General features: G+C 43.9%; 1 protein-coding gene across 2 annotated transcripts in view; it reads right to left on the bottom strand.

Moving 5' to 3' along the window:
- Positions 1-200: 200 nt before the first annotated feature.
- LOC115125711 (ephrin type-B receptor 5-like) overlaps positions 201-20,493 on the bottom strand; it is an 88,579-nt gene continuing 68,286 nt past the window's right edge. Inside the window, exons 9-19 of one of the 2 annotated variants that reach the window (XM_065027851.1) lie at positions 6,147-6,271; positions 5,891-6,053; positions 5,674-5,788; positions 5,521-5,576; positions 4,851-4,967; positions 4,445-4,692; positions 4,037-4,255; positions 3,208-3,357; positions 2,003-2,187; positions 1,691-1,846; positions 201-1,576 (exon numbers count right to left, since the gene is read on the bottom strand). In XM_065027851.1, the coding sequence (XP_064883923.1) occupies positions 1,471-1,576; positions 1,691-1,846; positions 2,003-2,187; positions 3,208-3,357; positions 4,037-4,255; positions 4,445-4,692; positions 4,851-4,967; positions 5,521-5,576; positions 5,674-5,788; positions 5,891-6,053; positions 6,147-6,271 (1,640 nt within the window). In that variant the 3' untranslated portion in view covers positions 201-1,470. The remainder of the gene's footprint in view (positions 1,577-1,690; positions 1,847-2,002; positions 2,188-3,207; positions 3,358-4,036; positions 4,256-4,444; positions 4,693-4,850; positions 4,968-5,520; positions 5,577-5,673; positions 5,789-5,890; positions 6,054-6,146; positions 6,272-20,493) is intronic. The other variant, XM_065027852.1, reaches the window with a different exon arrangement.

The raw sequence follows: 20,493 nt of genomic DNA, 5'->3' as shown, positions 1-20,493 counted from the left end.
GAAACAGTGCCCCAATAGTTTGTGGGCACCGTTTTCACCCTTATAGTGCAATTCATTTATTGCATAGTGTTGTGTCGTGGCTTTGCTGGCGATTTGTTTTTGAGTTTGCATCACCAAGATTTACATGCTAAAATTGCTACTGCCCCCTGGTGATTAAACTGTTTTTATGCATAAGACACATAACAGGCTTAATGCAGTGATTTAAATAAAATCATATTCTTTATTTTACAAATTTGCACAATAGTGGAATAGTGAACACATAAAAATAAACACACTTACTCAAGTGCCATACACAGACACACACACACACACAATCCTGATTTATGACACTGTTTGAAGGCTGACAATCTGTGGGTTGTCAAAGGGGTCGAACACACCTTATCTGAGGCTTTCTTCAGGGAGGGACGTTCCCCCAGAACCCTGGTAGTGTGGACACCATTGGAGGTGTGAAGATGGATGAAATTAATGTTACTGTGTGAATTAAACTGTCATGTTACAAATGTTGATATGTTTTATTGTACTCTAAGTGTTATGGATTTATTGTTAAAGGGAAACTGTGATTTTGTTAGCCGGACGGCGGATAGTTCAAGGAGGAGTGACAAGGAATGGTGACCCTCCTCAGTTGATGGGGATTTCTTCACCCCCCCCCCCCACACACACACACACACTCCTCATACAACATACACACATTAACATGAACACAAACAGACCCAGAATACTCACGAAGCATAACATCGCCTTCCTTACTTCGATGGGCAATCAGATCACACATAGTCCAGTTAAACCATTTCACATTCACAATGCTCAAATGACCCAGTGACTTTATCTATAAAAAAAGGAATGTGAACTGTGAAATATACACAGAGGGGGTGCTGCTCAATGGTGGGTGACTCCATTCTGCCACGACGTTAACTACAACCCCATTTCTTGAGTCTAATGGAATAATCCCCATAAAAGTGACCAGGCTAGTGACTGATGGGAAAAACCATTGGCTAATGTTTAGTCAACAAGGGTTGCCATTTTCTGATTTCAGTACAGATGATGTGATGTAGCTTAGCAAATAATCATGAACAGTGTTCATGATGTCAACATTAATCAGTAAAATCAGTTTTGATTGTCTATGCAATTGCTTGTGACGGGAGATCCCTATGTTTGGGTAAAAATGACATTTTCACTGTTTTCATTTATTGAGGGTGGTGACACGAGTGAAAGAGGGAGGGACAGTAGTGAGACAACGTGGGAGGAGTGATAGAAAGAGATGAGGAAGAGAGAAGTAGAGACTGGCAAAGAGAGAGTTGGTAACAACAGCAAACAAGTGAAATAAAACACATTTTTTAAGACTTTTCCCCTTCAAATCTTCCTGTTCCTCCTCAGCAACTCTCCTCCCAGATCTTACATTGCCTTGGACTACAGCTCCAATAGTGCACCTCTCTGTTACTTCCTGTGAAGCTCTCAGGTGATAGGTGGGTTCTAGACCTCCACCTGACCCTGGGTGAGGTGAGTTCTGAGCTGCTGGGCTGCATTGGTGATCTTCCTCTGGTGTCCCAACAGGTTCACCCCCAGGTTCTGCACATCCCTGAGGGAAGGAGAGAAGGAGAGAGTTCAGAAAAGTATCCATTGCTTATAAAAGCATGATTAGCATTTTATGAAAATAACTTTATTGATATTGAAATGGAAGCCCAGGACTCACTCCATGGTTAGCCTGCTGACTCGGTCCAGTGTGTCCAGATGTGCCCTCTCAAACTGGTCCTTATACCTGTCCATCCTCAACGCTGTCAGCCACTCACTGACCGTCGCCACCGACGACAGGTCTGTGGGGGTGGGGCTTAGCAGTGGCTGGGTGGAGCTTGAGTTGGAGAGGGAAAGATCGAGATCGAAAATGATTGGCCTAACATAGCAATGATTCAATACATTTACATGATAACATAATACATGCTCTCCTAAGATCACTGTTTGCTGTGTAAAATATGGAAGAAAAGGCAGATGGGAAGTGTAGTCTCACCGGGGATGCTCTGCCTTGAGGGAGGCAGGGTGTCGTATGAGCCTGTCCAGGGAGGAGAGGAGGGAGTCGAAGCCTAGCCGGTCGCCCCTCTCAGCCTGCCAACACTGCAGCATCAGGGAGTGGAGCGCTGGAGGACAGTTATGGGGGGCTGGGAGACGGTACTGGTCTGCTACTGCCTTCATTACCTGTATTATAGGGAGGGAAGAGAGAGAAGGTAGGGGAGGGGAGAAGAGGAACAGGGGCAGGGAGAGGGAGAGAGGCAAAGGAAGAGAGAGAAGGTAGGGGAGGGGAGAAGAGGAACAGAGGCAGGGAGAGGGAGAGAGGCAAATGGAGAGAGAGAAGGTAGGGGAGGGGAGAAGAGGAACAGGGGCAGGGAGAGGGAGAGAGGCAAAGGGAGAGAGAGAGGAGGTAGGGGAGGGGGGAGAAGAGGAACAGGGGCAGGGAGAGGGAGAGAGGCAAAGGGAGAGAGAGAAGGTAGGGGAGGGGAGAAGAGGGAGGGGAGAAGAGGGAGGGGAGAGGCAAAGGGAGAGAGAGAAGGTAGGGGAGAAGAGGAACAGGGGCAGGGAGAGGGAGAGAGGCAAAGGGAGAGAGAGAAGGTAGGGGAGGGGAGAAGAGGAACAGGGGCAGGGAGAGGGAGAGAGGCAAAGGGAGAGAGAGAAGGTAGGGGAGGGGAGAAGAGGAACAGGGGCAGGGAGAGGGAGAGAGGCAAAGGGAGGGAGAGTGGCGAAGGGAGGAAGAGCAAGGAGAGAGAGAGAGAGGCAGAGAGAGGGGGAGAGAGAGAGAGAGAGGGGGAGAGAGACAGAGAGAGGGGAGAGAGAGAGGCAGAGAGAGGGGAGAGAGAGGGGAGAGAGAGAGAGAGAGAGAGGGGAGAGAGAGAGAGAGGGGGAGAAAGAGAGGCAGAGAGAGGGGGAGAGAGAGGGGGAGAAAGAGAGGCAGAGAGAGGGGGAGAGAGGGGGGGAGGCAGAGAGAGGGGGGGAGAGAGGGGGGGGCAGAGAGAGGGGGAGAGAGAGAGAGAGAGAGGGGGAGGGAGGGGGAGAGAGAGAAAGAAGGAGGAAGGATATTAATAACCATCTGGATGTTAACAAGCTGCCCTATATAGAGAGGTCCCATCAGTACAGAGGGACTTAGAGATGATTAACCATTCTGTTCAGCTGTCAGTGTGTTTAGTCTCTGTTTGGCTCTCGCTTAACCCTCCCACAACTCACTTCCTGATTGCTCATGTCCCAGTATGGCCGCTCGCCATATGACATCACTTCCCACATGAGCACTCCGAAGCTCCAGACATCACTAGCTGAGCTGAACTTGCGATGCTGGAAGGCCTCCGGGGCTGTCCACCTGACAGGAATCTTACTGCCCTGAGAGGAGAGAGAGGGATAAATGACTTAAATGTAAATGTTGAGAGAGGAGAGCGATGGGGATGAGTGGTTGAGAGAGGAGAGCGATGGGGATGAGTGGTTGAGAGAGGAGAGCAATGGGGATGAGTGGTTGAGAGAGGAGAGCGATGGGGATGAGTGGTTGAGAGAGGAGAGCGATGGGGATGAGTGGTTGAGAGAGGAGAGCGATGGGGATGAGTGGTTGAGAGAGGAGAGCGATGGGGATGAGTGGTTGAGAGAGGAGAGCGATGGGGATGAGTGGTTGAGAGAGGAGAGCGATGGGGATGAGTGGTTGAGAGAGGAGAGCGATGGGGATGAGTGGTTGAGAGAGGAGAGCGATGGGGATGAGTGGTTGAGAGAGGAGAGCGATGGGGATGAGTGGTTGAGAGAGGAGAGCGATGGGGATGAGTGGTTGAGAGAGGAGAGCGATGGGGATGAGTGGTTGAGAGAGGAGAGCGATGGGGATGAGTGGTTGAGAGAGGAGAGCGATGGGGATGAGTGGTTGAGAGAGGAGAGAGAGGGATGAGTGGTTGAGGACTGTGAATGTTGTGATCTTCTATTAACATAAGTAGTCTTTTAGAGTGGAAATACAAGACTAATCATCATTAAACAAACACAGAAGCATATCAACAGGAAAACTCAATTTCCCAGCAGCATGTACCAGTGAGGCAGTGTAGGTGGGCATGTTATGGTCCAGACCCCTCATGAGGCGCGACAGCCCAAAGTCAGACACCTTACACACCAGGTTAGAGTTGACCAGCACGTTCCTGGCAGCCAGGTCCCGGTGGACAAAGTTCCTCTCAGAGAGGTACCTCATCCCAGCCCCAACACCCCTCACCATCCCTACCAGCTGAAGAACACTGAACTGGTCCTCATTTTCCTGGGGAGTGAGAGAGATGGAGAGATAGAGAGAGATAGATTATTGTCAGTTATTGTAATATAATGTAGTGTTTTCTCAGTCTCACCCTGAGTTAGTTATTGTGTACATGGGAGTACAATGTAGTCTAACGTTGTGTAGATGGGAGTTGTAGTTCTTTGTCTAACATGGTATAGCTGTTGTAGCTCTCACCCTGAGGAAGGCATCTAGTGGTCCATTCTCCATGAACTCAGTGATGATCCTCTCTGGTGGGTTGTGGGTGACCACCCCCTCCAGCTTCAGCACGTTGGGGTGGTCAAACTGTCCCAGCACCCCCGCCTCGGTCATAAACACTGCCTTCTCTCTGTCTGTCACGCCCCAGCGCAGCGTCTTCACCGCCACCAGCACCTCCCTACGACCCAGGGGCCGGTAGCGCCCCCGAGACACCTCCCCAAACTGGGCTGGAGGGGGTGGGGGAAAGGGTGGGAGAGAGAGAGAGATATTATGAGTTTAGTTTGGACCCAGCTTGACTCCTGGCCCAACTTATGAGCTATGAAAACACCTGACAAGCTTTTTACAGAACTATCCCTGTAAGCATGGATCAAACCAGGACTCCTACCTGCACCAATCACTTCTTCTATCTTAAGGTGAGAGGGGTCGATCTCACGGGCAAACTCCTTGACCGCCTCACTGGGGTCCTCATAGGTGGAAGGGTCTACGTAGTACTTCACCCCCCCTGACAGAGGGAACACACAGAGCAGGGATGGCTGTAGTGAACCAGTACAACTACAAAATAGGGCCTGTGGAGTGTGTTGATGTACAGTATTTGGCCCTAGACTTGGACATGTCTGGGTCAAGCCATGCTGCGTGACATGCTGCGTGATGGCAGAACACTGAGCCCAGAGGGATAATGGCACCCTCAATAAAAACATACTGCGTTTGTACAAGCAGAACATGTATTTCTTCCTCTCCTCATCTTTCTCCCTCCTTATCCCTCTCCCTTCCATTGCCCACATCTTTTTCTCTCTGTCTCTCTACAGATGTCTCATGCTGTCACTCTCTCTTCTTCTCTGTCTTTCCCTCCCCCTCTTTCTCCCACAAGCCCTTGGGGTTATGATGGTAATGGGCATTAGACACGGTCACTACTTCCATTCTCCTCTATAACACAGTGCAGAGGCATCCTCTGCACCAACATGTCAACAACACCATAGAAGTAGCATATACTGTATGTGCAGCTGAGAATATGACAGACAGAATGGTAATAACAGCCATCATACACCCTGACTCACCTTTGTGGCTGATGTACCTCTGGAGTCTGTCACTGTAGGGGCTCTCCCTCCTCTTACTGAATAAAGACAACAAACCAGTGTTTCAGAACATTGCACTGTGTGTGTGTGTGACATGATCATGTATGTGTGGATGGGATTTAAGGACCCACTCACCTGCGGAACACAAAAACGACCACTATCGCCACAACGACCAGGAGGAAGGCTGCCCCGCCCATCACAGAACCAACCAATAGAGGGAGCCGATTCTGGATCTGCTTAGAACTCCCCTCTGAGAAAGAAAAAGTGAGAAGCAGAGAGCGATTTAGAGGGTGTGTTTGACTGTGTGTGTATGTGAGTGTGTGTGTGGTGCGTGCATTTGTGTGTGAGTTACCCAGAGCCAATGTAGTGAAGTAGATAGTATGACTGTAGGGGCCATAGCCCCTCTCGTTGCGGGCCCTGATCTGGAAGGCGTAGATGGAGCCGGGAGCCAGATAGTTGACGGTCACTGTGTTGGTCTCACTGAACACACTCACTGCACTGTCCTCATCTGAACCCTGGGAGAGAGGGGGGGGGGGGGGGGGGGGGGGAGAATGGCTCAGTCTCTGGGTGTATGTACTTGTGTCTACATGCATGTGTGTAGCCTGTACCTTGTCGTAGTATCTGAGCTGGTACTCCAGTATGTCTCCATTGGGTCTGTCAGGCTGTGGCCAGGACAGGGTGATGGAGTCTGGGGCTCGACTCAACTGGTGCAGGCTAGGGACTGGAGAGGGTACTGGGAGAGAGAGAGAGAGAGACGGTGAGAGAGATGTATGAGTTTTGTAAAGAAGAGGGAGGAAGAAAGACGAACAGGAGGAAAACATAAGCTGGTCTTGCCAGATCGTGTCATTTCTGTAGTGACCAGATGGGGGCAGCATATGACACAGACTAGTGAATGAGCAAGCTCTGTAGAGTGCTGTATGGCCAAAGACTTGTATAACTGACCCAAGATAGACCAAAGCCTGTTGTTTCCAATGGGAGAAAATGAATCATAGTGGGAAGAACAAGCAAGGAGGTGGGTAGAGCTAAGCACAAGCTAGTGAGATCCTATTGGAGCGTTCTAGCATTTTTGTGTTGCTATCATGTTGTTGTCATATTGTGTTGCTACCATGCTATGTTGTTGTCTTAGGTCTCTCTTTATGTAGTGTTGTGTTGTCTCTCTTGTCATGATGTGTGTTTTGTCCTATATTTATTTATTTTAATCCCAGCCCCCGTCCCCACAGGAGGTCTTTAGCCTTTTGGTAGGCCGTCATTGTAAATAAGAATTTGTTCTTAACTGACTTGCCTAGTTAAATAAAAAATACAATGAATTAATTAATTTGGGAACGCCTACTATGAAGTGCCCGTCTGCAATAACTCAATAAGCCCTTTTCCTTCTAAACAACAACATTTTTTAGAAACGTTGGCAAAGGGTATGAAAAACGCAGCCCATTCTGTTTGCTACAGATTATAGTTTTGGAAACAGATAACTGTATGGAGATCAAATGTTTAATCAATGAGAAAATGAGCAGAATGTCGCCAACTGGGCTTACTCTGATCACCATATTTGGTAGTGAGTAGAAACGCCAACCAGATGCTTCACATTTACACATCCATTGAAATATATGTCTCATTGTTCTATCTGTGGTATGGACTTGCCTGCCAGACTTAGCTGTGTATCTATTAGAATTCCTGTCATTTCACAACCCCAAATGCTTTCTCTAACTCACAGAAGGCAACACAAACAGAGGTTATAACAACCTAATAATACCATGATTATTAGCAGATCTCTGGCCGTATGGGGGCTTCAGAAATGATTTATTTTCAAAAGGAGGAAAATTGCTTAAAAAAAATTACAAGTTTCTCTCTGTCTGTCTGTCTGTCTAGAAACTGTCTGTCTGTCTAGAAACTGTCTGTCTGTCTAGAAACTGTCTGTCTGTCTGTCTAGAAACTGTCTGTCTGTCTAGAAACTGTCTGTCTGTCTGTCTATAAACTGTCTGTCTGTCTAGAAACTGTCTGTCTGTCTAGAAACTGTCTGTCTGTCTGTCTGTCTAGAAACTGTCTGTCTAGAAACTGTCTGTCTAGAAACTGTCTGTCTGTCTAGAAACTGTCTGTCTGTCTAGAAACTGTCTGTCTAGAAACTGTCTGTCTAGAAACTGTCTGTCTAGAAACTGTCTGTCTAGAAACTGTCTGTCTAGAAACTGTCTGTCTAGAAACTGTCTGTCTAGAAACTGTCTGTCTGTCTAGAAACTGTCTGTCTGTCTAGAAACTGTCTGTCTGTCTAGAAACTGTCTGTCTGTCTAGAAACTGTCTGTCTGTCTAGAAACTGTCTGTCTAGAAACTGTCTGTCTGTCTAGAAACTGTCTGTCTGTCTAGAAACTGTCTGTCTGTCTAGAAACTGTCTGTCTGTCTAGAAACTGTCTGTCTGTCTAGAAACTGTCTGTCTGTCTAGAAACTGTCTGTCTAGAAACTGTCTGTCTGTCTAGAAACTGTCTGTCTAGAAACTGTCTGTCTGTCTAGAAACTGTCTGTCTGTCTAGAAACTGTCTGTCTGTCTAGAAACTGTCTGTCTGTCTAGAAACTGTCTGTCTGTCTAGAAACTGTCTGTCTAGAAACTGTCTGTCTAGAAACTGTCTGTCTAGAAACTGTCTGTCTGTCTAGAAACTGTCTGTCTAGAAACTGTCTGTCTAGAAACTGTCTGTCTGTCTAGAAACTGTCTGTCTGTCTAGAAACTGTCTGTCTGTCTAGAAACTGTCTGTCTAGAAACTGTCTGTCTGTCTAGAAACTGTCTGTCTGTCTAGAAACTGTCTGTCTGTCTAGAAACTGTCTGTCTGTCTAGAAACTGTCTGTCTGTCTAGAAACTGTCTGTCTGTCTAGAAACTGTCTGTCTGTCTAGAAACTGTCTGTCTAGAAACTGTCTGTCTGTCTAGAAACTGTCTGTCTGTCTAGAAACTGTCTGTCTGTCTAGAAACTGTCTGTCTAGAAACTGTCTGTCTAGAAACTGTCTGTCTGTCTAGAAACTGTCTGTCTGTCTAGAAACTGTCTGTCTAGAAACTGTCTGTCTAGAAACTGTCTGTCTAGAAACTGTCTGTCTAGAAACTGTCTGTCTGTCTAGAAACTGTCTGTCTAGAAACTGTCTGTCTGTCTAGAAACTGTCTGTCTAGAAACTGTCTGTCTGTCTAGAAACTGTCTGTCTGTCTAGAAACTGTCTGTCTGTCTAGAAACTGTCTGTCTGTCTAGAAACTGTCTGTCTGTCTAGAAACTGTCTGTCTGTCTAGAAACTGTCTGTCTAGAAACTGTCTGTCTAGAAACTGTCTGTCTAGAAACTGTCTGTCTGTCTAGAAACTGTCTCTGTCTAGAAACTGTCTGTCTGTCTAGAAACTGTCTGTCTGTCTAGAAACTGTCTGTCTAGAAACTGTCTGTCTGTCTAGAAACTGTCTGTCTGTCTAGAAACTGTCTGTCTGTCTAGAAACTGTCTGTCTAGAAACTGTCTGTCTAGAAACTGTCTGTCTAGAAACTGTCTGTCTAGAAACTGTCTGTCTGTCTAGAAACTGTCTGTCTAGAAACTGTCTGTCTGTCTAGAAACTGTCTGTCTGTCTGTCTAGAAACTGTCTGAAACTCTGTCTAGAAACTGTCTGTCTAGAAACTGTCTGTCTGTCTAGAAACTGTCTGTCTGTCTAGAAACTGTCTGTGTCTGTCTGTCTAGAAACTGTCTGTCTGTCTAGAAACTGTCTGTCTAGAAACTGTCTGTCTGTCTAGAAACTGTCTGTCTGTCTAGAAACTGTCTGTCTGTCTGTCTGTCTAGAAACTGTCTGTCTAGAAACTGTCTGTCTGTCTAGAAACTGTCTGTCTGTCTAGAAACTGTCTGTCTGTCTAGAAACTGTCTGTCTGTCTAGAAACTGTCTGTCTGTCTAGAAACTGTCTGTCTGTCTAGAAACTGTCTGTCTAGAAACTGTCTGTCTGTCTAGAAACTGTCTGTCTGTCTAGAAACTGTCTGTCTGTCTAGAAACTGTCTGTCTGTCTACTGAAACTGAAACTGTCTGTCTAGAAACTGTCTGTCTGTCTAGAAACTGTCTGTCTAGAAACTGTCTGTCTGTCTAGAAACTGTCTGTCTAGAAACTGTCTGTCTGTCTAGAAACTGTCTGTCTGTCTAGAAACTGTCTGTCTGTCTAGAAACTGTCTGTCTGTCTAGAAACTGTCTGTCTGTCTAGAAACTGTCTGTCTGTCTAGAAACTGTCTGTCTGTCTAGAAACTGTCTGTCTAGAAACTGTCTGTCTAGAAACTGTCTGTCTAGAAACTGTCTGTCTAGAAACTGTCTGTCTAGAAACTGTCTGTCTGTCTAGAAACTGTCTGTCTGTCTAGAAACTGTCTGTCTAGAAACTGTCTGTCTGTCTAGAAACTGTCTGTCTGTCTAGAAACTGTCTGTCTAGAAACTGTCTGTCTGTCTAGAAACTGTCTGTCTGTCTAGAAACTGTCTGTCTAGAAACTGTCTGTCTGTCTAGAAACTGTCTGTCTGTCTAGAAACTGTCTGTCTGTCTAGAAACTGTCTGTCTGTCTAGAAACTGTCTGTCTAGAAACTGTCTGTCTGTCTAGAAACTGTCTGTCTGTCTAGAAACTGTCTGTCTGTCTAGAAACTGTCTGTCTGTCTAGAAACTGTCTGTCTAGAAACTGTCTGTCTAGAAACTGTCTGTGTCTGTCTGTCTGTCTAGAAACTGTCTGTCTGTCTAGAAACTGTCTGTCTGTCTAGAAACTGTCTGTCTGTCTAGAAACTGTCTGTCTGTCTAGAAACTGTCTGTCTGTCTAGAAACTGTCTGTCTGTCTAGAAACTGTCTGTCTGTCTGTCTAGAAACTGTCTGTCTGTCTAGAAACTGTCTGTCTGTCTAGAAACTGTCTGTCTAGAAACTGTCTGTCTAGAAACTGTCTGTCTGTCTAGAAACTGTCTGTCTGTCTAGAAACTGTCTGTCTGTCTAGAAACTGTCTGTCTAGAAACTGTCTGTCTGTCTAGAAACTGTCTGTCTAGAAACTGTCTGTCTGTCTAGAAACTGTCTGTCTGTCTAGAAACTGTCTGTCTGTCTAGAAACTGTCTGTCTGTCTAGAAACTGTCTGTCTGTCTAGAAACTGTCTGTCTAGAAACTGTCTGTCTAGAAACTGTCTGTCTGTCTAGAAACTGTCTGTCTGTCTAGAAACTGTCTGTCTGTCTAGAAACTGTCTGTCTGTCTAGAAACTGTCTGTCTGTCTAGAAACTGTCTGTCTGTCTAGAAACTGTCTGTCTGTCTAGAAACTGTCTGTCTGTCTGTCTAGAAACTGTCTGTCTAGAAACTGTCTGTCTGTCTAGAAACTGTCTGTCTGTCTAGAAACTGTCTGTCTGTCTAGAAACTGTCTGTCTAGAAACTGTCTGTCTAGAAACTGTCTGTCTAGAAACTGTCTGTCTAGAAACTGTCTGTCTAGAAACTGTCTGTCTGTCTAGAAACTGTCTGTCTAGAAACTGTCTGTCTGTCTAGAAACTGTCTGTCTAGAAACTGTCTGTCTAGAAACTGTCTGTCTAGTCTGTCTGTCTAAACTGTCTGTCTAGAAACTGTCTGTCTGTCTAGAAACTGTCTGTCTGTCTGTCTAGAAACTGTCTGTCTGAAACTCTGTAGAAACTGTCTGTCTAGAAACTGTCTGTCTAGAAACTGTCTGTCTGTCTAGAAACTGTCTGTCTGTCTAGAAACTGTCTGTCTGTCTAGAAACTGTCTGTCTGTCTAGAAACTGTCTGTCTAGAAACTGTCTGTCTAGAAACTGTCTGTCTAGAAACTGTCTGTCTGTCTAGAAACTGTCTGTCTGTCTAGAAACTGTCTGTCTGTCTAGAAACTGTCTGTCTGAAACTGTCTGTCTGTCTAGAAACTGTCTGTCTGTCTGTCTAGAAACTGTCTGTCTGTCTAGAAACTGTCTGTCTAGAAACTGTCTGTCTGTCTAGAAACTGTCTGTCTGTCTAGAAACTGTCTGTCTAGAAACTGTCTGTCTGTCTAGAAACTGTCTGTCTAGAAACTGTCTGTCTAGAAACTGTCTGTCTAGAAACTGTCTGTCTGTCTAGAAACTGTCTGTCTGTCTAGAAACTGTCTGTCTAGAAACTGTCTGTCTAGAAACTGTCTGTCTGTCTAGAAACTGTCTGTCTGTCTAGAAACTGTCTGTCTGTCTAGAAACTGTCTGTCTGTCTAGAAACTGTCTGTCTGTCTAGAAACTGTCTGTCTGTCTAGAAACTGTCTGTCTGTCTAGAAACTGTCTGTCTGTCTAGAAACTGTCTGTCTGTCTAGAAACTGTCTGTCTGTCTAGAAACTGTCTGTCTAGAAACTGTCTGTCTAGAAACTGTCTGTCTGTCTAGAAACTGTCTGTCTAGAAACTGTCTGTCTAGAAACTGTCTGTCTAGAAACTGTCTGTCTAGAAACTGTCTGTCTAGAAACTGTCTGTCTAGAAACTGTCTGTCTAGAAACTGTCTGTCTAGAAACTGTCTGTCTAGAAACTGTCTGTCTGTCTAGAAACTGTCTGTCTGTCTAGAAACTGTCTGTCTAGAAACTGTCTGTCTGTCTAGAAACTGTCTGTCTGTCTAGAAACTGTCTGTCTGTCTAGAAACTGTCTGTCTGTCTAGAAACTGTCTGTCTGTCTAGAAACTGTCTGTCTGTCTAGAAACTGTCTGTCTGTCTAGAAACTGTCTGTCTGTCTAGAAACTGTCTGTCTGTCTAGAAACTGTCTGTCTAGAAACTGTCTGTCTGTCTAGAAACTGTCTGTCTGTCTAGAAACTGTCTGTCTGTCTAGAAACTGTCTGTCTGTCTGTCTAGAAACTGTCTGTCTGTCTAGAAACTGTCTGTCTAGAAACTGTCTGTCTAGAAACTGTCTGTCTAGAAACTGTCTGTCTAGAAACTGTCTGTCTAGAAACTGTCTGTCTGTCTAGAAACTGTCTGTCTGTCTAGAAACTGTCTGTCTGTCTAGAAACTGTCTGTCTAGAAACTGTCTGTCTGTCTAGAAACTGTCTGTCTAGAAACTGTCTGTCTAGAAACTGTCTGTCTAGAAACTGTCTGTCTGTCTAGAAACTGTCTGTCTAGAAACTGTCTGTCTGTCTAGAAACTGTCTGTCTGAAACTGTCTGTCTAGAAACTGTCTGTCTAGAAACTGTCTGTCTAGAAACTGTCTGTCTGAATAGAAACTGTCTGTCTGTCTAGAAACTGTCTGTCTGTCTAGAAACTGTCTGTCTAGAAACTGTCTGTCTGTCTAGAAACTGTCTGTCTGTCTAGAAACTGTCTGTCTGTCTAGAAACTGTCTGTCTGTCTAGAAACTGTCTGTCTGTCTAGAAACTGTCTGTCTGTCTAGAAACTGTCTGTCTAGAAACTGTCTGTCTAGAAACTGTCTGTCTGTCTAGAAACTGTCTGTCTAGAAACTGTCTGTCTGTCTAGAAACTGTCTGTCTAGAAACTGTCTGTCTAGAAACTGTCTGTCTAGAAACTGTCTGTCTAGAAACTGTCTGTCTAGAAACTGTCTGTCTGTCTAGAAACTGTCTGTCTGTCTAGAAACTGTCTGTCTGTCTAGAAACTGTCTGTCTGTCTAGAAACTGTCTGTCTAGAAACTGTCTGTCTGTCTAGAAACTGTCTGTCTAGAAACTGTCTGTCTAGAAACTGTCTGTCTGTCTAGAAACTGTCTGTCTGTCTAGAAACTGTCTGTCTAGAAACTGTCTGTCTGTCTAGAAACTGTCTGTCTAGAAACTGTCTGTCTGTCTAGAAACTGTCTGTCTAGAAACTGTCTGTCTGTCTAGAAACTGTCTGTCTAGAAACTGTCTGTCTAGAAACTGTCTGTCTAGAAACTGTCTGTCTAGAAACTGTCTGTCTAGAAACTGTCTGTCTAGAAACTGTCTGTCTAGAAACTGTCTGTCTAGAAACTGTCTGTCTAGAAACTGTCTGTCTAGAAACTGTCTGTCTAGAAACTGTCTGTCTGTCTAGAAACTGTCTGTCTGTCTAGAAACTGTCTGTCTAGAAACTGTCTGTCTAGAAACTGTCTGTCTGTCTAGAAACTGTCTGTCTGTCTAGAAACTGTCTGTCTGTCTAGAAACTGTCTGTCTAGAAACTGTCTGTCTAGAAACTGTCTGTCTAGAAACTGTCTGTCTAGAAACTGTCTGTCTGTCTAGAAACTGTCTGTCTAGAAACTGTCTGTCTAGAAACTGTCTGTCTAGAAACTGTCTGTCTAGAAACTGTCTGTCTGTCTAGAAACTGTCTGTCTAGAAACTGTCTGTCTAGAAACTGTCTGTCTAGAGAAACTGTCTGTCTAGTCTGTCTAAAACTGTCTGTCTGTCTAGAAACTGTCTGTCTGTCTAGAAACTGTCTGTCTAGAAACTGTCTGTCTAGAAACTGTCTGTCTAGAAACTGTCTGTCTAGAAACTGTCTGTCTAGAAACTGTCTGTCTAGAAACTGTCTGTCTAGAAACTGTCTGTCTGTCTAGAAACTGTCTGTCTAGAAACTGTCTGTCTAGAAACTGTCTGTCTGTCTAGAAACTGTCTGTCTAGAAACTGTCTGTCTAGAAACTGTCTGTCTGTCTAGAAACTGTCTGTCTGTCTAGAAACTGTCTGTCTGTCTAGAAACTGTCTGTCTAGAAACTGTCTGTCTAGAAACTGTCTGTCTAGAAACTGTCTGTCTAGAAACTGTCTGTCTAGAAACTGTCTGTCTAGAAACTGTCTGTCTAGAAACTGTCTGTCTAGAAACTGTCTGTCTAGAAACTGTCTGTCTAGAAACTGTCTGTCTAGAAACTGTCTGTCTAGAAACTGTCTGTCTAGAAACTGTCTGTCTGAAACTGTCTGTCTAGAAACTGTCTGTCTGTCTAGAAACTGTCTGTCTGTCTAGAAACTGTCTGTCTGTCTAGAAACTGTCTGTCTAGAAACTGTCTGTCTAGAAACTGTCTGTCTAGAAACTGTCTGTCTAGAAACTGTCTGTCTAGAAACTGTCTGTCTAGAAACTGTCTGTCTGTCTAGAAACTGTCTGTCTGTCTAGAAACTGTCTGTCTGTCTAGAAACTGTCTGTCTGTCTAGAAACTGTCTGTCTAGAAACTGTCTGTCTGAAACTGTCTGTCTAGAAACTGTCTGTCTAGAAACTGTCTGTCTAGAAACTGTCTGTCTAGAAACTGTCTGTCTAGAAACTGTCTGTCTAGAAACTGTCTGTCTGTCTAGAAACTGTCTGTCTAGAAACTGTCTGTCTAGAAACTGTCTGTCTAGAAACTGTCTGTCTAGAAACTGTCTGTCTGTCTAGAAACTGTCTGTCTAGAAACTGTCTGTCTAGAAACTGTCTGTCTGTCTAGAAACTGTCTGTCTAGAAACTGTCTGTCTAGAAACTGTCTGTCTAGAAACTGTCTGTCTAGAAACTGTCTGTCTAGAAACTGTCTGTCTAGAAACTGTCTGTCTGTCTAGAAACTGTCTGTCTGTCTAGAAACTGTCTGTCTAGAAACTGTCTGTCTAGAAACTGTCTGTCTAGAAACTGTCTGTCTGTCTAGAAACTGTCTGTCTGTCTAGAAACTGTCTGTCTGTCTAGAAACTGTCTGTCTGTCTAGAAACTGTCTGTCTAGAAACTGTCTGTCTAGAAACTGTCTGTCTGTCTGTCTAGAAACTGTCTGTCTAGAAACTGTCTGTTTAGAAACTGTCTGTCTAGAAACTGTCTGTCTATACTGTCTGTCTAGAAACTGTCTGTCTAGAAACTGTCTGTCTAGAAACTGTCTGTCTAGAAACTGTCTGTCTAGAAACTGTCTGTCTAGAAACTGTCTGTCTAGAAACTGTCTGTCTAGAAACTGTCTGTCTGTCCTGTCTAGAAACTGTCTGTCCCTGTCTGTCTAGAAACTGTCTGTCTAGAAACTGTCTGTCTAGAAACTGTCTGTCTAGAAACTGTCTGTCTATACTGTCTGTCTGTAAACTCCCTCTCTCTCCGTCCCTCTCTATATCTCTCTGTCTGTCTAGAAACTGTCTGTCTATAAACTGTCTGTCTATACTGTCTGTCTGTAAACTCCCTCTCTCTCCGTCCCTCTCCTATCTCTCTCTGTCTGTCTAGAAACTGTCTGTCTAGAAACTGTCTGTCTGTAAACTCCTCTCTCTAGAAACCTGTCCCTGTCTGTCTATCTCTCTGTCTGTCTGTCTATAAAAACTGTCTGTCTAAACTGTCTGTCTGTAAACTCTCTCCCTCTCTCTCCGTCCCTCTCTATCTCTCTGTCTGTCTATAAACTGTCTGTCTAAACTGTCTGTCTGTAAACTCTCTCCCTCTCTCTCCGTCCCTCTCTATATCTCTCTGTCTGTCTATAAACTGTCTGTCTAAACTGTCTGTCTGTAAACTCTCTCTCTCTCTCTGTCCTGTCTGTCTAGAAACTCCCTCTCTATAAACTCTCTCTGTCTGTCTATAAACTGTCTGTCTAAACTGTCTGTCTGTAAACTCCTCTGTCTAGAAACTCTCTCTCCAAACTCCCTCTCTATATCTCTGTCTGTCTATAAACTGTCTGTCTAAACTGTCTGTCTGTAAACTCTCTCCCTCTCTCTCTGTCCCTGTCTGTCTAGAAACTCTCTCTGTCTGTCTATAAACTGTCTGTCTAAAACTGTCTGTCTGTAAACTGTCCTCTGTCTGTCTCTGTCTGTCTCTCTATATCTCTCTGTCTGTCTATAAACTGTCTGTCTAGAAACTGTCTGTCTCTAAAACTCCTCTCTGTCTCTCTATATCTCTCTGTCTGTCTATAAACTGTCTGTCTATACTGTCTGTCTGTAAACTCCTCTCTCTCTCTGTCCCTCTCTATATCTCTGTCTGTCTATAAACTGTCTGTCTATAAACTGTCTGTCTATAAACTGTCTGTCTGTCTAGAAACTGTCTCTGTCTAGAAACTCTCTCTGTCTCTCCGTCCCTCTCTATATCTCTCTGTCTGTCTATAAACTGTCTGTCTATACTGTCTGTCTGTAAACTCCCTCTCTCTCCGTCCCTCTCTATATCTCTCTGTCTGTCTGTCTAGAAACTGTCTGTCTAAACTGTCTGTCTGTAAACTCTCTCCTCTCTCTCCGTCCCTCTCTATATCTCTGTCTGTCTATAAACTGTCTGTCTATACTGTCTGTCTGTAAACTCTCTCTCTCTCCGTCCCTCTCTCTATCTCTCTGTCTGTCTATAAACTGTCTGTCTATACTGTCTGTCTGTAAACTCTCTCCCTCTCTCCGTCCCTCTCTATATCTCTCTGTCTGTCTATAAACTGTCTGTCTATACTGTCTGTCTGTAAACTCTCTCCCTCTCTCTCCGTCCCTCTCTATATCTCTCTGTCTGTCTATAAACTGTCTGTCTATACTGTCTGTCTGTAAACTCTCTCCCTCTCATTCCGTCCCTCTCTATATCTCTCTGTCTGTCTATACTGTCTGTCTGTAAACTCTCTCCCTCTCTCTCTGTCCCTCTCTATATCTCTCTGTCTGTCTATAAACTGTCTGTCTATACTGTCTGTCTGTAAACTCTCTCCCTCTCATTCCGTCCCTCTCTATATCTCAATTCAATTCAATTCAAGGGCTTTATTGGCATGGGAAACATGTGTTAACATTGCCAAAGCAAGTGAGGTAGACAACATACAAAGTGAATATATAAGGTGAAAAACAACAAAAATGAACAGTAAACATTACACATACAGAAGTTTCAAAACAGTAAAGACATTACAAATGTCATATATTATATATATATATATATATATATATATACAATGTACAAATAGTTAAAGGACACAAGATAAAATAAATAAGCATAAATATGGGTTGTATTTACAATGGTGTTTGTTCTTCACTGGTTGACCTTTTCTCGTGGCAACAGGTCACAAATCTTGCTGCTGTGATGGCACACTGTGGAATTTCACCCAGTAGATATGGGAGTTTTTCAAAATTGGATTTGTTTTCGAATTCTTTGTGGATCTGTGTGATCTGGGGGAAATATGTATCTCTAATATGGTCATACATTGGGCAGGAGGTTAGGAAGTGCAGCTCAGTTTCCACCTCATTTTGTGGGCAGTGAGCACATAGCCTGTCTTCTCTTGAGAGCCATGTCTGCCTACGGCGGCCTTTCTCAATAGCAAGGCTATGCTCACTGAGTCTGTACATAGTCAAAGCTTTTCTTAATTTTGGGTCAGTCACAGTGGTCAGGTATTCTGCCGCTGTGTACTCTCTGTTTAGGGCCAAATAGCATTCTAGTTTGCTCTGTTTTTGGTTAATTCTTTCCAATGTGTTAAGTAATTATCTTTTTGTTTTCTCATGATTTGGTTGGGTCTAATTGTGCTGTTGTCCTGGGGCTCTGTAGGGTGTGTTTGTGTTTGTGAACAGAGCCCCAGGACCAGCTTGCTTAGGGACTCTTCTCCAGGTTCATCTCTCTGTAGGTGATGGCTTTGTTATGGAAGGTTTGTGAATCGCTTCCTTTTAGGTGGTTGTAGAATTTAATGGCTCTTTTCTGGATTTTGATAATTAGTGGGTATCGGCCTAATTCTGCTCTGCATGCATTATTTGGTGTTTTACGTTGTACACAGAGGATATTTTTGCAGAATTCTGCGTGCAGAGTCTCAATTTGGTGTTTGTCCCATTTTGTGAAGTCTTGGTTGGTGAGCGGACCCCAGACCTCACAACCATAAAGGGCAATGGGCTCTATGACTGATTCAAGTATTTTTAGCCAAATCCTAATTGGTATGTTGAAATTGATGTTTCTTTTGATGGCATAGAATGCCCTTCTTGCCTTGTCTCTCAGATCGTTCACAGCTTTGTGGAAGTTACCTGTGGCACTGATGTTTAGGCCAAGGTATGTATAGTTTTTGTGTGCTCTAGGGCAACAGTGTCTAGATGGAATTTGTATTTGTGGTCCTGGTGACTGGACCTTTTTGGAACACCATTATTTTGGTCTTACTGAGATTTACTGTCAGGGCCCAGGTCTGACAGAATCTGTGCATAAGATCTAGGTGCTGCTGTAGGCCCTCCTTGGTTGGTGACAGAAGCACCAGATCATCAGCAAACAGCAGACATTTGACTTCGGATTCTAGCAGGGGAGGCCGGGTGCTGCAGACTTTTCTAGTGCCCGCGCCAATTCGTTGATATATGTTGAAGAGGGTGGGGCTTAAGCTGCATCCCTGTCTAACCCCACGACCCTGTGTGAAGAAATGTGTGTGTTTTTGCCAATTTTAACCGCACACTTGTTGTTTGTGTACATGGATTTTATAATGTCGTATGTTTTACCTCCAACACCACTTTCCATCAGTTTGTATAGCAGACCCTCATGCCAGATTGAGTCGAAGGCTTTTTTGAAATCAACAAAGCATGAGAAGACTTTGCCTTTGTTTTGGTTTGTTTGGTTGTCAATTAGGGTGTGCAGGGTGAATACATGGTCTGTTGTACGGTAATTTGGTAAAAGCCAATTTGACATTTGCTCAGTACATTGTTTTCATTGAGGAAATGTACGAGTCTGCTGTTAATAATAATGCAGAGGATTTTCCCAAAGTTACTGTTGACACATATTCCACGGTAGTTATTGGGGTCAAATTTGTCTGCACTTTTGTGGATTGGGGTGATCAGTCCTTGGTTCCAAATATTGGGGAAGATGCCAGAGCTAAGTATGATGTTAAAGAGTTTTAGTATAGCCAATTGGAATTTGTTGTCTGTATATTTGATCATTTCATTGAGGATACCATCGACACCACAGGCCTTTTTGGGTTGAAGGGTTTTTATTTTGTCCTGTAACTCATTCAATGTAATTGGAGAATCCAGTGGGTTCTGGTAGTCTTTAATAGTTGATTCTAAGATCTGTATTTGATCATGTATATGTTTTTGCTCTTTGTTCTTTGTTATAGAACCAAAAAGATTGGAGAAGTGGTTTACCCATACATCTCCATTTTGGATAGATAATTCTTCGTGTTGTTGTTTGTTTAGTGTTTTCCAATTTTCCCAGAAGTGGTTAGAGTCTATGGATTCTTCAATTGCATTGAGCTGATTTCTGACATGCTGTTCCTTCTTTTTCCGTAGTGTATTTCTGTATTGTTTTAGTGATTCACCATAGTGAAGGCGTAGACTCAGGTTTTCCGGGTCTCTATGTTTTTGGTTGGACAGGTTTCTCAATTTCTTTCTTAGATTTTTGCATTCTTCATCAAACCATTTGTCATTATTGTTAATTTTCTTCGGTTTTCTATTTGAGATTTTTAGATTTGATAGGGAAGCTGAGAGGTCAAATATACTGTTAAGATTTTCTACTGCCAGGTTTACACCTTCACTATTACAGTGGAACGTTTTACCCAGGAAATTGTCTAAAAGGGATTGAATTTGTTGTTGCCTAATTGTTTTTTGGTATCTCTCTGTCTGTCTATAAACTGTCTGTCTATACTGTCGGTCTGTAAACTCTCTCCCTCGCTCTCTGTCCCTCTCTATATCTCTCTGTCCGTCTATAAACTGTCTGTCTATACTGTCTGTCTGTAAACTCCCTCTCTCTCCGTCCCTCTCTATATCTCTGTCTGTCTATAAACTGTCTGTCTATACTGTCTGTCTGTAAACTCTCTCTCTCTCTCTCCGTCCCTCTCTATATCTCTCTGTCTGTCTATAAACTGTCTGTCTATACTGTCTGTCTGTAAACTCTCTCCCTCTCTCTCCGTCCCTCTCTATATCTCTCTGTCTGTCTATAAACTGTCTGTCTATACTGTCTGTCTGTAAACTCTCTCTCTCTCCGTCCCTCTCTATATCTCTCTGTCTGTCTATAAACTGTCTGTCTATACTGTCTGTCTGTAAACTCTCTCCCTCTCATTCCGTCCCTCTCTATATCTCTCTGTCTGTCTATACTGTCTGTCTATAAACTGTCTGTCTATACTGTCTGTCTATAAACTGTCTGTCTATACTGTCTGTCTGTAAACTCCCTCTCTCTCCGTCCCTCTCTATATCTCTCTGTCTGTCTATAAACTGTCTGTCTATACTGTCTGTCTGTAAACTCTCTCTCTCTCTGTCCCTCTCTATAT

This window comes from Oncorhynchus nerka, linkage group LG14 (assembly GCF_034236695.1).
Source record: "Oncorhynchus nerka isolate Pitt River linkage group LG14, Oner_Uvic_2.0, whole genome shotgun sequence".
Taxonomy (NCBI): domain Eukaryota; kingdom Metazoa; phylum Chordata; class Actinopteri; order Salmoniformes; family Salmonidae; genus Oncorhynchus; species Oncorhynchus nerka.
The sequence above is the reverse complement of the archived record's forward strand: the minus strand, read 5'-3'. Positions and strand labels throughout refer to the sequence as shown.